At 46.0% G+C, this 16,486-nt stretch overlaps 1 protein-coding gene across 2 annotated transcripts in view; it reads left to right on the forward strand.

Annotated features, from left to right (window-relative positions):
• NEK2 (NIMA related kinase 2) overlaps positions 1-16,486 on the forward strand; it is a 163,423-nt gene that overhangs the window by 83,634 nt on the left and 63,303 nt on the right. For both annotated transcript variants that reach the window (XM_029593258.1, XM_029593257.1), the window contains exon 5: positions 14,157-14,283. In XM_029593258.1, the coding sequence (XP_029449118.1) occupies positions 14,157-14,283 (127 nt within the window). The remainder of the gene's footprint in view (positions 1-14,156; positions 14,284-16,486) is intronic.

The following is a 16,486-nucleotide window of genomic DNA, read 5'->3' on the forward strand; positions in this document are numbered from 1 at the left end:
TTTCCAGGAACTGCAATACAGGATTTGGGAGCATCCAGGATCGGTGTCGGCAGTAAACAAGAGAGCAGAGGCAACTTACTTGGTGCAACCCATTCCAGGTTTTCAGAAAACACAGTTGCCTCACCAGTCAGTTGTCGTCGAATCCGCCCAAAAGAAGGCGAAAAGACTAAAATCCCATTCCTCTGTACCACCTGGAAAAGAGAGTAGGTTTCTGGACAACCTTGGACGAAAAATATTTCAAGGTTCTATGCTGGTGTCTAAGATATCATCTTATCAATTATATATGAACCAGTGCCAAAGAAACCTTTGGAAGCAGGTTCAAGAAATGTCTCTCTCTCTTCCTGAACAGTATCAGGAACCATTACAGGATATCATTCATAAAGGCCTCGAATCAGGTAAACATGAGGTCCGAGCCACCTATGACTGTTTTGAGACTGCAGCAAGACTGACAGCATCTGGTATAGCTGCAAGAAGGTGGGCATGGCTCAAGGCCTCTGATTTACGCCCAGAGGTTCAAGAACATTTAGCGGATCTACCTTGCGTGGGGGATAACCTTTTTGGAGAGAAGGTAAAAGAAGCTGTGGCAACCATGAAGGACCACACTGAAACATTAAAGCAGTTATCTTCAATACCACAAGATACTCAGCCTTCTACAAGGAAGCTTCCAAGGCGTGACACTCGACGGCCTTATTACCGTCCACGTCGATATTACCCCCCAACAAGTAGGCCCAGAACTGGCCGGCCATCTCAACGCCAACAGCCTAGACAAAGGCCTGCAAGGGCTCAACCACCACCACAAACTGCCACTACATCTGGTTTTTGAAAAGCCCCAGAGAGCAGCAGCCAGATCAACCCATTCCCAAATATACCAGTAGGGGGTCGAATAAAATACTTCCACAGCATTTGGACCTCCATCACCACCGACCAGTGGGTGTTATCCATCACAGCCCACGGTTACAAACTGGATTTTCTTACTGTCCCAAAAGAAAACCCACCACTTCCATCTTGGACAGAAAATCATCATTCCATAATTCTTCAAACAGAATTATCCACCCTTCTGAGAGCCAGGGCCATAGAACCAGTTCCTGGACCTCAAAAGGGCAGAGGATTCTACTCCAGATATTTCCTCATTCCAAAGAAAACAGGAGGCCTTCGTCCCATTCTAGACCTCAGAAATCTCAACAAATTTCTCAGAAAAGAAAAATTCAGAATGGTGTCCCTAGGCACCATTCTACCTCTTCTTCAAAGGGGAGATTGGCTCTGCTCTCTGGATCTTCAAGATGCATACGCTCACATCCCCATTTTTCCTCCTCATCGCCAATACCTGCGATTTCGGGTAATGGATCAGCACTTTCAATACAGAGTGCTGCCATTCGGCCTGGCATCAGCACCACGAGTATTCACAAAGTGCATGGCTGCAGCAGTGGCACACCTCCACAGAGTGCACGTGTTCCCTTACCTGGACGATTGGCTCATCAAGAGTCAATCAAAAGAAGGAGCTCTCACTTCTCTCAAGCTCACTATCCATGTGCTTCACTCCTTGGGATTTCTCATCAACTACCAGAAATCCAATCTGTCACCAAATCATCTTATACAGTTCATAGGTGCAGATCTAAACACTACGATAGCAAAAGCTTTTCTTCCAAGAGATCGAGCTCAAACACTTGTCCTTTTGACTCACAATCTTCGCAACCAATTCCAGGTAACAGCTCACCAGTGCCTAATTCTTCTAGGGCACATGGCTTCCACAGTTCACGTAACTCCCATGGCCAGATTGACCATGCGACTCCTGCAATGGACACTCAAAGCTCAGTGGATACAAGCCACTCAACCAATGTCCACTCCTATTCACATAACACCAGAGCTCAGATCTGCGCTCCTCTGGACATCAATGAACAACCTGCTCAAAGGCCTACCTTTCCAGCAATCAGTTCCACAAGTGACTTTGACTACAGATGCATCCACCTTAGGGTGGGGAGCACATATTGGTCATCTAAAGACACAGGGCAAGTGGACAAAGCTCGAAGCTTCTTTTCAAATAAACTTCCTGGAGCTTCGAGCTATACGCTATGCGCTACATGCGTTCAAAGACTGCCTTTCACACAAGACTGTTTTGATCCAAACGGACAACACAGTAGCCATGTGGTACATCAACAAACAAGGAGGGACAGGTTCCTATTTCCTTTGTCAAGAAGCAGCACAGATTTGGGACTGGGCCCTGACACACTCAATTCTTCTACGGGCCACTTACCTAGCAGGCATCCACAACATAGTAGCAGATCGCCTCAGTCGTCAGTTCAAACCGCACGAATGGTCCTTGGATCCAGCAATAGCATCCAAGATCTTCCAACGCTGGGGTCTACCGACGATAGATCTCTTTGCATCCCATCTCAACTACAAAGTGAACAATTACTGCTCTCTACTCCGACAGCAGAACAGCCTACCAAAGGACGCATTTGCTCGCCATTGGAATTCAGGCCTGTTATACGCGTATCCACCGATACCACTCATAACCAAAACTCTAGTAAAACTACAACAGGACAAGGGGACTATGATACTCATAGCCCCATATTGGCCTCGACAAGTATGGTTCCCCACACTGCTAGATCTCTGTCAGGGATCTAATTCGCCTGGGAGTAGCTCCCAATCTCATAACTCAGGAATAGGGTCAGTTGCGCCATCCCAACCTTCAATCCCTGTCCCTGACAGCATGGATGTTGAAAGCTTGATCTTACAGCCTCTCAACCTTCCATCCGCTATATCTAAAGTACTTATAGCTGCACGTAAACCTTCCACTAGAAAGAATTATTCCTACAAATGGAAACTGTTTACTTTGTGGTGCACTCAGAAAGCACTAGATCCTTTCACTTGCCCCACTACCTCGCTACTAGATTACCTTTACCATCTCTCAGACTCTGGTCTTAAGATATCATCTGTAAGGGTACACTTGAGTGCAATCTCAGCTTACCATAACAAGCTGGGAGATGCATCTATCTCCACTCAGCCTCTCATCAGTAAATTCATGAGAGGCCTAACTCACATTAAACCTCCAGTTCATTCCCCAAGCATTCAATGGGACCTGAACGTAGTATTAACTAGACTTATGCGTTCTCCTTTTGAACCCATAAATACCTGTGACCTTAAATACCTTACTTGGAAAACGGTATTTCTCATAGCCGTTACATCAGCTAGAAGGGTCAGTGAATTACAAGCACTAGTCACATACGAACCTTTTACAAAGTTCCTCCATGACAGGGTAGTCCTCCGTACACATCCAAAATTCCTTCCTAAGGTTGTCACGGAATTTCACTTGAACCAATCAATAGTTTTACCTACATTCTTTCCTAGGCCTCATTCCCACCAGGGTGAAAGAGCCTTACACGCTTTGGACTGTAAGCGTGCGTTGTCCTTCTATTTAAACCGCACAACAGCCCAAAGGAAATCCAGTCAGCTGTTTGTATCCTATGATCCAAACAAACCAGGTAAAGCAGTGGGTAAGCATACTCTGTCAAACTGGTTAGCAGACTGCATACAATATTGTTATGAAAAAGCAGGCCTTACTCTTCAAGGGCGAGTAAAAGCACACTCAGTAAGAGCGATGTCAACTTCAGTAGCACACCTTCGCTCTGTACCTATTCTGGACATTTGCAAAGCAGCAACATGGAGTTCTCTTCACACCTTTGCAGCTCACTACTGATTAGACAAAGAAGGAAGACAAGATTCAGCCTATGGACAATCCGTATTAAAGAACTTGTTTCCAGTGTAATCCCAACTCCTTCTACATCCAACCTGCTGTGATTTCGGCTGATTCATTTCGACAACAATACTTCACTGTTACTCACCTCAAAATGACTCAGCCTCTAGCTTGCTAAACACCCATATGTGAGGACTAGCATCCTGCTTGTCCTGGGATAAAGCAAAATTGCTTACCTTGTAATAGGTGTTATCCCAGGACAGCAGGATGTAGTCCTCACGAAACCCACCCGCCACCCCGCGGAGTTGGGCCTGATACGTTTTATTATTTTATTTTTGCTAACGCTTATTTCTACAAAACAAGACTGCAGGGAGACCCCTGTGGCAGGGAATATCATGGCATGCTGGGCATGCTCAGTAGGCACTCCGGTGCCATTCAAAAGTTTCATGGAAACTTTTAAAGAAGTTTTTCCGTACATAGGGCTCCATTTACCGATGTCACCCATATATGAGGAATACATCCTGCTGTCCTGGGATAACACCTATTACAAGGTAAGCAATTTTGCTTTTCCTTAGTTTAAAGAACCCTCTTTTTATTACTCCTGGTGCTGTATATTAAAAGATGAGTTGTGGTAGCTCGAGTGATTAATGGCTTGATAACAGCCAGAGAACACCAAGTAGAATGGATGTGACTTCAGTGCACTTTATTTAGTGGATTTAACTCAAACAAATCAGCAGCACACCTTCACTTCATATATTATAACAAAACAGTATAGCTCACCTTATTTCAGGTATGCACAAACCTTTTAGTTAAGGGAGGGCCTTGCAACTGATAGCTCGCTCTCTCTCTCTGCTTCCTAGGGCTTCTCCCAAGCTCTCTGCCCTACTGATTTAAGCCCTGGCTAAAGGGAACACCCCTGGACCAGAATCCATTGCAGTGCTGACCCTTGAGCACTGGGCCAGTTACCTGTGACCGGTCCTTTAAGGTTGTTTGAGGGAGTTTCTTATGGACTTCCTCGCAATAGTCTAGGAATACTCCTAAATCTCTAGCAACATTCATGGAACACACATTTTTAATATTGCCAGTCCAAACACAAGGACAAGGGGGGAGAGGGTTAAAAGCTCAAGAAGTAGGTAATAACTGTCTTTTCAACATTAAGTAACAAACCATTTCCTAGCGTGTAGCCAGATGGACTCAGGACCAAAGGGTATTGTGCTCTCCTGATAGCAGATGGGAGATGGAGTCAGATTTCAACTCTGACTACATATACCCATGCAGCATGCTTAGCTCTTCAGTATTTCTCCATCTCCCATAGCAGATGCAGACACTGTTCAAAAGAGAATAGTGTAACATTTACAAGAGAAATTTACCTTTAAGCAGTGAGCCCCACGTTTCCTGCGGTGAAACCTGTCTCTCCCCCAGTCGAGACTTTCCTGAGGTCAATTAGATATTCCTCAGAGATGAGCATTGGTCCACCGGCAGATTCCCATTGTGGAAGTTGCCCCCAGGGTGACTGAAGGGAGCAGGTGCAGATTCAAGCGCGGCAGTGAAGATATTTCCCCCTCCTCCCTCAGCTGGAGACCGCCCAGCACGTGACCGGTAAGCACCGAGACCAGGTAAGGTAGAAACCTTTTCTTCTAAGTCTCCGGTCTCCAAGGCTCGAACAGCCGTACCAACCTTCCTCCGAGGTTTAAATCGGGTTGAGCAGCCTTCCTCTGGCTAGGCCCCGATCTAGTCGAGAGTCCACACACATGGAGACCCTCCGGGGGGGGGGGGGGGAGGGTCACCATTTTGTTCCTGGGGTCGTCTACGCCATCTTCCCCCTCGCCGTCGGTACATGCGGTGCAGGCCACATGCACAACTGTGCCCACAACTGTGCCACGCGCACAAAATCCGCCACCTGCATGCATAACTTGTGTGAACGTACTACGCATAACTTCTGCACTCCTGACACGCACAACTAAGAGCATCTGCGCGCATATCTCTCGTACGGACGATTTTTTAAGCCCTATACGTGCACAAACAATGGCACCACCATCCAAGAAGGCCAAGGGACCCTTCCTTTGCCCAGCCTGCCACTTGAGAGCTGCGCAGCCTGAATTAGAATCCCTCCTGTGCCAGCAGTGCGAACAGAACCAGGGAGAACCAAATCAAGACCTCCCACAGCCAGGAAAGGGATCCAGAACCACTGATGATGGCACCCCGGACCTAACTATGTCCAACTCTGCGCCCCCACAGGAAAGTTCCTTTGGGGCTTTCACTACAACCCCTCCTGGCATCAACATGGACCCAGGAACCTTCTCCTAGGTGGAATTTTTCAAAGGGTTGCAAAACTTTGTCCAGGCGCAACCAGCCTCGGCTGTCCACTTGCCTCAAACTCTGCCGGAAGCACAAGTCCTTCCCAATGCCTCTCCTATCCAAGATCATCCCGGATGGGGATCCAGACACCTCAGAGGAGGAAACAGACTCCCTGGAAGAAGGGGAAATCCCCCCCAGGGATGGAACTATACCGGACCATGCTCAGATTCTTCCACAAAGACAAATTACCAGCCCTCGTGTCCCAAACTATGAAGACATTGGGTCTCCCAGGCACGGACCCTATATTGGAACCTAAAAAGAATCCCATGTTGGTGTACCTCCGTAAAGCCTCATGCTATTTTCCTATGTTGGATCCCATCAAGGAACTGATTGACCTGGAATGGAATGCTCCAGAGGCCAGTTTTAAAGGGAGATGGGCACTAGAAGCCCTATACTTCCTGGAACCCACAGCCAAGGAACTTCTACGCTTCCCTAAAGTGGATGCTATGATCTGTGGTGTCTCAAAACACACCACAATCCCTGTGGAGGGAGAAGCTGCACTGAAGGACGCCCAAAACAGAAGGCTGGAAGCCATCCTGAAGCAGTCCTTTGATGTCTCAGCAATGACACTACAAATTACCTCCTGCTGCGCCTTGGTGGCACGTTCCTGTTTAGACCCTCTCCAGAGATGCTACCACGCCCGGAGAAGCGATGGAACCTGCAGTCTCCTTCCTCACCAATGCTACCGCTGACCTCATGCGCATATCATCCAGGGGTGTCGCAGCTGCAGGGGCAGCCAGAAGACAATTATGGCTCCGAAACTGGTCGGCTGACGTGACTTCCAAGATGAATCTCACAAAAATGCCTTTTAAAGGATCTCTCCTGTTAAGCGAACTGGAGAAGTTAGCCAACAAATGGGGCGAATCCCCAGTACCCAGATTACTTGAAGACAGGAACAAAAGAACATATCAGTGCTCCCCCCCCCCCCCCCCCCCGAAGAACCAAGGGTAGAGGATTGCAGCATTTTAAACCTTACAGGAACACAGTCCCAAGCACCTCATACTTCAGGAAGGTGTCAGTCCTTTTGGAACAAGCACATTAAGAGAGGAGCAAGCTCAGGGGCAGGCTCCAGCTGTGCCCCCACAATGAGAAGACAGACCCATCCACAGGAAGAAGACATAGGGGGCAGACTTACACTCTTCTACCAAAGATGGGTCAAAGTAACATCTGACAAGTGGGTCCTAATTATCATTCGAGAGGGGTATGCCCTGGAATTCCAAAGCATCACCTCAGACAAATTTATGAAACCACTGTGCCACTTCCACTCCAAGAGACTGGCAGTGGAAACCATGCTAGCAAGACTAGTCAGCCTGAAGGCAATAACTCCGGTGCCTATGTCTCAACAAAATACTGGTCACTATTCCATCTATTTTATTGTTCCCAAGAAAGAAGGAACATTCCGACCCATCCTGGACCTCTAGGCCATCAACCGTTACCTGAAGGTACCACACTTCCGCTTGGAAACCTTATGCTCAGTTATAATGGCAGTGCAACCGGGAGAATTCTTAACCTCCCTGGACCTATCGGAAGCCTACCTTCACATCCCGGTCCATCAGGACCACCAGCGCTTCTGAACTTTGCGATACTGGGCAATCATTACCAATTTAGAGCGCTACCCTTTGGACTAGCCACCGCTCCCAGAACCTTTACCAAAATTGTGGTGGTAGCGGCTGCATTGAGGAAAGGAGTTCTGGTACATCTTTACTTGGACAATTGGCTGATCAGCGCAAAGTCTCCGGAGGAGAGTCACCACACGACCACTAGAATCAAGAACTTACTATAAGAGCTCGGGTGGGTCGTGAACACAGCCAAGAGCTGCCTACAGCGTCACTAGAATACCTGGGAGTCCGGTTCGATACCAAGCTGGACAAGGTCTACTTTCCCCCCCCCCCCCCCCCCTCCAAGGAGAAGAAAACTGGGTCAGTTGCGAAACCTGTTGAACTCTGCCTCACGGTATGGGACAACCTTCAAGTCCTCTGCCTCATGACCTCAACTCTGGAGATTGTTCCATGGGCAAGGGCCCATATGTGACCACTACAACGCTCCCTATTGTCACGATGGAATCCAGTGTCCCAGAACTACTCAATTCGCCTCCAGCTACCGACAGAGGTTTGGCATCAGCTTCAATGGTGGCTACAAGAACACCTAAGCAGAGGCGTAAACCTGTCCACACCTAAGTGTATCTTGCTCACCACGGAGGTGAGTCTGCAAGGGTGGGGAGCCCACTTTCAGGAGCTAACAGCCCAGGGACAATGGAACAAAGAAGAGGCGGAATGAAACATAAACCGCCTGGAAGCTCAAGCAGTCAGACTAGCCTGCCTGCGATTCAGCCACAGACTCACAGGTGAGTCTGTCAGTCGTGTCTGACAACGCCACAACCGTGGCCTACATCAACCCCCTGGGAGGAACCAGGAGCCAACAGGTGTCTCTGGAAATAGATCCACTCATGGAGTGGGTAGAAACAAACCTGCAAGGGATTTCGGCCTCCCACATCACGGGAAAAGACAACATCTCAATGGATTACCTCAGCAGAGAGAGCCTAGACCCGGGGGAATGGTCACTGATGGACACAGCCTTCCAGATGATAGTGAATCGATGGGGTCCCCCAGCCATGGACCTCCTAGCAACTCGTCACAATGCCCAAGTCCCCAGATTCTTCAGCTGCAGACAAGAACCGCAGTCTCAAGGAATCGACGTGCTCATCCAGAACTGGCCAGAGGAAGACCTCCTGTATACCTTCCCACCCTGGCCACTATTGGGCAGGGTCATTCACAAAATAGAGCACCACAGGGGACTAGTCCTACTAGTCGCCCCAGATTGGCTAAGAAGACCAAGGTATGCGGACATGCGAAGACTATTGGCGGGGAATCCTCTGCATCTACCGCCATACAGGGACATTCTTCAGCAGGGAGAGATCTCCCACAAAGACCCGGCTCGATTCTCTTATGGTATGGCCCTTGAGAGGAGTAACCTAAAGAAGCACAGCTACTCAAAAAGCAATGATTGACACCCTGCTCAGAGCACGCAAGTTCTCCACATCTCTTTCATATGGATCTGGAGAGTATTTGAAGCCTGGTGTGAAGACCGAGCCCTCTTTTCGAGGACAGCCAAGATTCCCAAGATCCTAGAATTCCTACAGATTGGCATGCAGAAGGAGTTGTCCCTCAAGGTTCAAGTCTCTGCACTGGCCTGTTTTCAGGTCCGAAGCGGACGGCATCAGACTATCAACTCATCCTGATGTCTCGCTTCCTGAAAGGAGTTAAACAACTCTGGCCACCTCTAAACTGACCGGTGCCTCAACCTCAACCTGTCTCTACGCCTCTTGACCTTAAAGACAGTGTGCTTGATCACAATATGCTCAGCTCGGTGCAACTCCAAACTTCAAGCATTATCCTGTCGAACTGTTCCTCAGTTTCACCCCAGGCATCATACAGCTGCATACGGTACCATCCTTCCGAAAGTGGGTTCCCAGTTCCATATGAACCAGACCATATCCTTACCATCACCAGATGAATACAGATTCGGAAGACTCACGCCTTCTTCGCCACCTGAATGTCTGCAGAATTCTATTCCGGTACCTCGAGATTGGAAGCCTTGCGCAAAACTGATCACCTGTTCATCCTTCACAGCGGGAAGAAACAAGGGGAAGCGGCAACGCGGGTGACCATAGCACGCTGGATCAAAGAAGTCAATGCTCCTACATAGAGGCAGGAAAACCAATTCCTCTACAGGTCAAGGCGCATTCTACAAGGGCCCAAGCAGTCTCCTGGGCTGAAACCAGGCTGCTTTTGCCAGCTGAGATCTGTCAGGCAGCAACATGGTCCTCCCTACACACCTTCTCCAGGTTCTACCTCCTGGATGTCCAGGCCAGGAGGGATACAGCCTTCACAAGGGCTGTATCCCCCCTGGCCTGGGCAGCCTCCCACCCAGTAGGGAAGTAGCTTTTGTACATCCCATTGGTCCTGAGTCCATCTGGCTACACGCTAGGAAATTACTTACCTGATAATTTCGTTTTCCTTAGTGTAGACAGATGGACTCAGCATCCCGCCCATGGCTGCTCCAGAAATAGAGAACCTCTGATATCAATCTCGAGACTGTATGGGTAAGCCTCGGCCTACCTCTGTTAAGATACCCGCAGTTACCTAGGTGTCTGCGTTTATTGTTTCAGCGCATCGGTGGTCTCCAGTGCCAAAAGTTTTATATTTATAATCAGTTGAACCTGTTCAAAATTAATCAAGTATCAAGCAACATATATCCACACTGGCTTTTCAAGGAGAATACTGAAGAGCTAAGCATGCTGCACAGATATGTGTAGGCTAAAGTCAGAGTTGAAATCTGACTCCGTCTCCCATCTGCTATCAGGAGAGCACAATATCCATTGGTCCTGAGTCCATCTGTCTACACTAAGGAAAACGAAATTATCAGGTAAGTAATTTCTCCATTTTGTCTTTGCCATTTACTAATTCTCTCAGACTATGAGATAACAGGAAATAAAACATCCAGTGATCCTTCCATTGGAAACAAAAGCTGCAAGTCATCTGCATACATCTGAACATTATATTCTCCTCTAATAAAGTACAGAGGATGTAAATATATATTAGTATGGCAGATCATTATAGACTCTTAATTGGGCTTTTCAGCTTGTTGCTGGAGGATTATCCCATGTAGGGTATCCAGGACTTCTTCACTCCTAGGTGGTGATGCAGCAGGTAGGCTACAATCTACACATGGTATACTGAAGTCTTCTAGATGCAAGATACCCCCTTTTGTGTGCCATCCTGAGAGAAACGGATCTCAATCCACATTTTTCTCTACTGTAAGTCTGCATAGTACGCATACACACAGATAGTCTTAGGCTTTTCCTTTATTTCAGTGGCTAGTTTTCAAATATACAGTGCTACTCATTTTCCTGTACTTTGTGTTATGAAGAGTTCATAACTTGGGTGGTCACATGCATCTGTCATGGTAGCCTATAGGTCTGTGATTTGGTTAAAGACTTCAGGCATTTGCACTCATGACTCCCCGGTTCTCTCCCACATCTTTGCTTTTGTCCATGTTGTGGACCGGGCCCCCACACACACACACACACTGCTTAACGATATCTCACTTAATTGCGTGGCTGACTTAGGGCTGTTATCCCTTCAGGGTTTACTTTAATTTATCACAGCTGTTTTGTGGGGGAGCTCCCCCCACACACACTTCCATGCTTAGTTTAAATGGTAGTCTAAGCAGAGCTTAAATCAGCTCTTCTGTACAGATCCTTATCCTTCCATGTGTATTCCCTGTCACCACTTTCAATGCACCAATCTTTCAACCTAAATTAAGCGGGAAAAATTGTCCTCTCAAAGAACTTTATATACAGTTAACATTTCTGAGATGGTCACAAATTTAGCTATTTTCTATGATCCTTCAGTAGCTGAACACCTGGAAGGCAAACATCCCTCTTTTTACTATAAGAAATGCCATACTGGGTCAGACCAAGGGTGCATCAAGCCCAGCATCCTGTTTCCAGCAGAGGCCAATCCAAGTCACAAGAACATGAATGTAGATAGCTGGGTGGCTGGTGGGCGTGAGGATCGCCTGGTAACATGCCTAACTGGAGCGAAGGTGGCGGACCTCACGCATCACCTAGATAGGATTTTAGACAATGCTGGGGAGGAGTTGGCTGTCATGGTACATGTGGGCACCAACGACATAGGAAAATGTGGGAGGGAGGTTCTGGAAGCCAAATTTAAACTCTTAGGTAGAAAACTTAAATCCAGAACCTCCAGGGTAGCATTCTCTGAAATGCTTCCTGTTCCACGCACAGGTCCCCAGAGGCAGGCAGAGCTCCGGAGTCTCAATGCGTGAATGAAACAATGGTGCAAGGAAGAGGGATTCAGTTTTGTTAGGAACTGGGGAACCTTTTGGGGAAGGGGGAGTTTCTTCCGAAGGGATGGGATCCACCTTAACCAGGGTGGAACCAGACTGCTGGCGCTAACCTTTAAAAAGGAGAGAGAGCAGCTTTTAAACTAGAACAAAGGGGAAAGCCGACAGTCGCTCAGTAGCACATGGTTCGGAGAGAGATATCTTCAAAGGATACTAATGATGCATTAGAATTAGGGCATCCCTACAGTGAGGTTCCAATAATAAGAAAAGTAGTCCAAGTGCCTGTAACTAAAAACTCGCCTGAGCTAAAAAATTCTAACTTATCCCTATCAATTAAAAAGCAGAATGAAAATACAAACAAAAAACAAACTTTGAAATGTTTGTATGCTAATGCCAGAAGTCTAAGAAGTAAGATGGGAGAATTAGAATGTATAGCAGTGAATGATGACAGACTTAATTGGCATCTCAGAGACATGGTGGAAGGAGGACAACCAATGGGACAGTGCTATACCAGGGTACAAATTATATCGCAATGATAGAGAGGAGCACTCGGGAGGAGGTGTGGCGCTTTATGTCCGGGATGGCATAGAGTCCAACAGGATAAACATCCTGCATGAGACTAAATGCACAATTTAAGTATTTATGGGTAGAAATCCCTTGTGTGTCGGAAGACTATAGTGATAGGAGTATACTACCGTCCACTATACTTTCTCTATTCTATATCCTTCACTGTGGAGTCACCTAAAGGATAAATTCCAATAGAAATTTCAGCCATCCTTTTCAAGGTCCTTAGTACAGAGGACCACTATCTTCCCCCCCCCCCCCCCCCCCAATAAAAATAAAATAATTCTTACTCCAGATATCCCAGTGGCTGCCCCTGTACCATACGTGTGTAGTGTAATTTTGTTTTAAGGAGAGCAAGGTAGGTGCTGCTTGCAGTTTGACCTTTTTTTTTTTTTCCTCCTTGAACTTTGAAATAAAATCCTCTCCTCCTTAGTACAGTCCTTAGGGTTGGTGATATTAAAGTGGTTGCCTTGTTCTTTAACCTGGCAATTTTCTTCTTCATCCCTGCAATCTGAACATGGGGCAATGGCAGTTAGCACAAAGTTCTCTTGATACTGCAGCCCCCATACGCTGCACTACACTAGTCCTTCACGCGTCAATTTTGTCTTGTCAATTATCCCGAAAATACCAGAATTTGAAGCAGGAACTATTTGCCGCATGAGTAGGCACACCAGAAGTTCTGCCCCCAGTCAGGGACCAGTTTTGATATAACACAAAAGTGGAGAGATCTATCAGGAAATCAACTTGCATGCTGAAAAGGACAAAGCAAAGAGACTGAATTCTGTGTAGTTTTTTAAAAATTAAAAAAGAAATTGGAGAGCGAATCTCCAGAAAGCAGGAACTTCCTACTCCTCTCCCTCCTCCCTTCAGGATTGCCACTTTCATCCCAGCACTAATTTTTCTAGAGAGAAGCACTTCCTCTGGGGTCTGGAGAACCTTTTAGTTTCTACTCTAAAAACAGTAGATCAGGCTGCTGCATGGGAGTGATTGCCTGCTTCAGGTGTACTGCTTTAGAATGCAACTCAATACAAAGAAGCTAGCTTTTTGCTCCTTAGCTATTGCCATAGCCACTTTTCCTCCCCCAAAGAGGACTGCTGTTGTAGGTTTTATTTGGTACTTTCTGGGGCAAGAGAGTTCAGTTTTTTATTAAAAATGTATATACCACATACATCATATTCTGAAGTAGTTCATAATTTAAATGGACATGCATAAAATACATAGATAATAGATTCTATTATTGCTGAATAGTTACTTGATGATAACTAGGGGTAGGAATATTTTTCAGGCACTGGGTTACCCAGACCATTTTAAAACTTCATCCCCGATGCTTCCCCAGAAGTAGAAAACAACTTATAGCACAAGACCTGAGGAGAATCTACTGCTGCAACTTGCCTAGGAGGACCCAGTGCTTGCAGCCCTAGTAAGGCTGTGGAGTGTGCTCCAACTTGTAAAACTAAAGTTTTGACATGAATTGCTTTTACTTTTTTGAATCAAAATAGGATGAGTATTATAAACTTTAAGCACTGTGACCTGTTCAGGAATCCATTTTAATTCTAATAGATTTAATTTTAGAATTCTTATTTTCAACTGCCTGTTTATGGATAGTACTACTGCTGCTACAAATAATTTGTTTGGTTTATAGGTAGGAAAATATTTAATTTGTTTTCTTTAGGCCTCCTTTTACTGCTTTTAACCAGAAGGACCTGGCAGAAAAAATAAAGGAAGGGAAGTTCAGACGAATCCCATATCGCTACTCAGACGAGCTGAATACAGTTATTACCAAGATGCTGAACACGAAAGTAAGAGTAAAAACCTTTATTTAACATTTTTTTATATACCGACAGCCGTATGCACATCGTATCTGTGTACATATAACTCAAACTAATAGGTGGTGCCTTTACATGGAACAGGAACTAAAAAAAATTAAAACAGGTATTACAAGAGACAAATTGAACACATGGATGTAGATATAAGGAAATGCCAGTAAAAAGTAGCCAACATTAAATTGTATGTTTATAAGCAAGGCCCCTCATCTGTGGCAAACCATATGCAAGTTTAAGATCAATTCTGAATATTCTGCATTCCTTAGTTTCTCACCAGACCAATCCAGATGAGTGGGGTTTGCTCCCCTACCAGCAGATTGAGGCAGAGAAACAGTTTTCATATCACCTCTTACAGGGAAGTGTCATCTGCAGTTCCTCAGTATTTGTCTACAGCAGATGGTAGAAGTGCAGTCCTGCAGCTGTACGTTTTCTGGTCAAATTGCTCCCAGGAAGTTAGAGGCCTTGCTTTCATGCCCTGGTAGAGTAGGGACAAGCAGGGGAGGTCTGTGGCCCTTACTAACTTGATCCTGGTCATGTGGGGAGACAAAGCCAGTGGCACTGGTTCCATCTTTTTCCATCGATAAGCAGGTTGAATTAGCTATTACATGTGGGGTGATGTTATCCAGCAGCACTGAACAGGCTTGCCTCTCCAAGCTGTAGAGCTTTGCTCTCCATTGAGCATGTGTGAGTTCCCACGCAGAACCTCCTCAGTTATTTTTTGATCACGCTAAAGCACAGATGTATAATTCACCTTGTCTTTTTACTTCAAAAATTTCGTCTGTCTTGACTCGTTGCTTCTGCAGCCATACAAACAGCCCTTTTAAGTGCTACAAAAAAAACAAACCACCATGGAAAGTACTTTTCCTCACAAAATGTCAGGCCACAAGAAAAGTCTGCAATGGCGAGTGATTTTCATTAACTGCCCTTGTGAAAATCATGTCTTTCACCAACTTCCACGAGTTGTGCTACCATTGTCTGAGACCAGACCATGACAAAAAAAATCTGAAGCCTATGGACTCTGCATTCATAGCACTCCAGGGCTGTGTAAATCGGACTGCATAAATCTGCATGATAATAGATATTCCTCTCACAGTGCAGCATCATCTGCCTCTTCAGGAAATCCTTTGTCAGAGCTGGTCCAAAACTCTCCCATCTGCAAGTCTGCGGTTGCAGGATAGAGTTCAGCCACCAGATACCATTCACTCGCAAGCACTGCTCCCTTGAACCGGCCCTATCTGTGTCAAAGAAGCATTAAAGGGGTGTGTCTGTCAACTGCATTAGGATATCCCTTTTTGAACCCTCACCAGATCTTTTGGCGTATTCTCCCCCAGAAGACCTTACTTATCCCAAATTTATTGAAAAGTGGCAGCAGCACTGGATATTCATGTCCATAAGGACAAGGACCCATGAACTGAATTTCTTGGTCTGAATATGCTTGCTGAGCTTGCCACCTTACCAGTTTACAGCATTCTTAAGCTACCTGTAAAACTATGGGAAATAACTATATCTTGCCTCCCCATGTCTTGAAAGATGTATCTCCAGTTTAGAGTCCAACACTCTCTGGGGTTTGGTGTAGTGCATCTTCCACACCAGTCAGTTGTGGATTCTACTATGAAAAAAGCACATGTATTTATTCTAATTCCCCACCAGGGAAAGATCATAAAATCCTGGATGATTTTGGCAAAAGGAAACAACAAAGAAGTAGATACCCAAGAAAGTCTTTGCCAAATCTTTACTAGGTGGAGACTTATAATGCTAGTAAAAAAATGCCAGACTCAGGCCGAGTTACGCCACATTCCAGTGGCTGCCTTAGGGGCTTAGATTTGCACACTGAGAAAATCACAATGGGATTCAAAGTCTCTCAGCTTCCTATGGCTCCTCTTGAATTCCTAAGGCCTCCTCAATTCAAGAGGAGCCATAGGAAGCTGAGAGACTTATGCGGCACCATTAGTGAATGGGACCGATAGATGCTTAAGCACAATTTACTTCATCTAAGATATGTTTAAACTGCGGATGGCTTTTTGAATCCCATTGTGATTTTCTCATTGTGTTCAAATCTAAGCCCCTGAGGCAGCCACTGGAATGTGGCAAAACTCTGCCTGAGTCAGACATTTTTTACTAGCATTATACGTCTCCACCTATTAAAGATTTGGCAAAGACTTTCTTGGGCATCTACTTC

Source organism: Rhinatrema bivittatum, chromosome 3 (assembly GCF_901001135.1).
Source record: "Rhinatrema bivittatum chromosome 3, aRhiBiv1.1, whole genome shotgun sequence".
In the NCBI taxonomy this organism is placed as follows: domain Eukaryota; kingdom Metazoa; phylum Chordata; class Amphibia; order Gymnophiona; family Rhinatrematidae; genus Rhinatrema; species Rhinatrema bivittatum.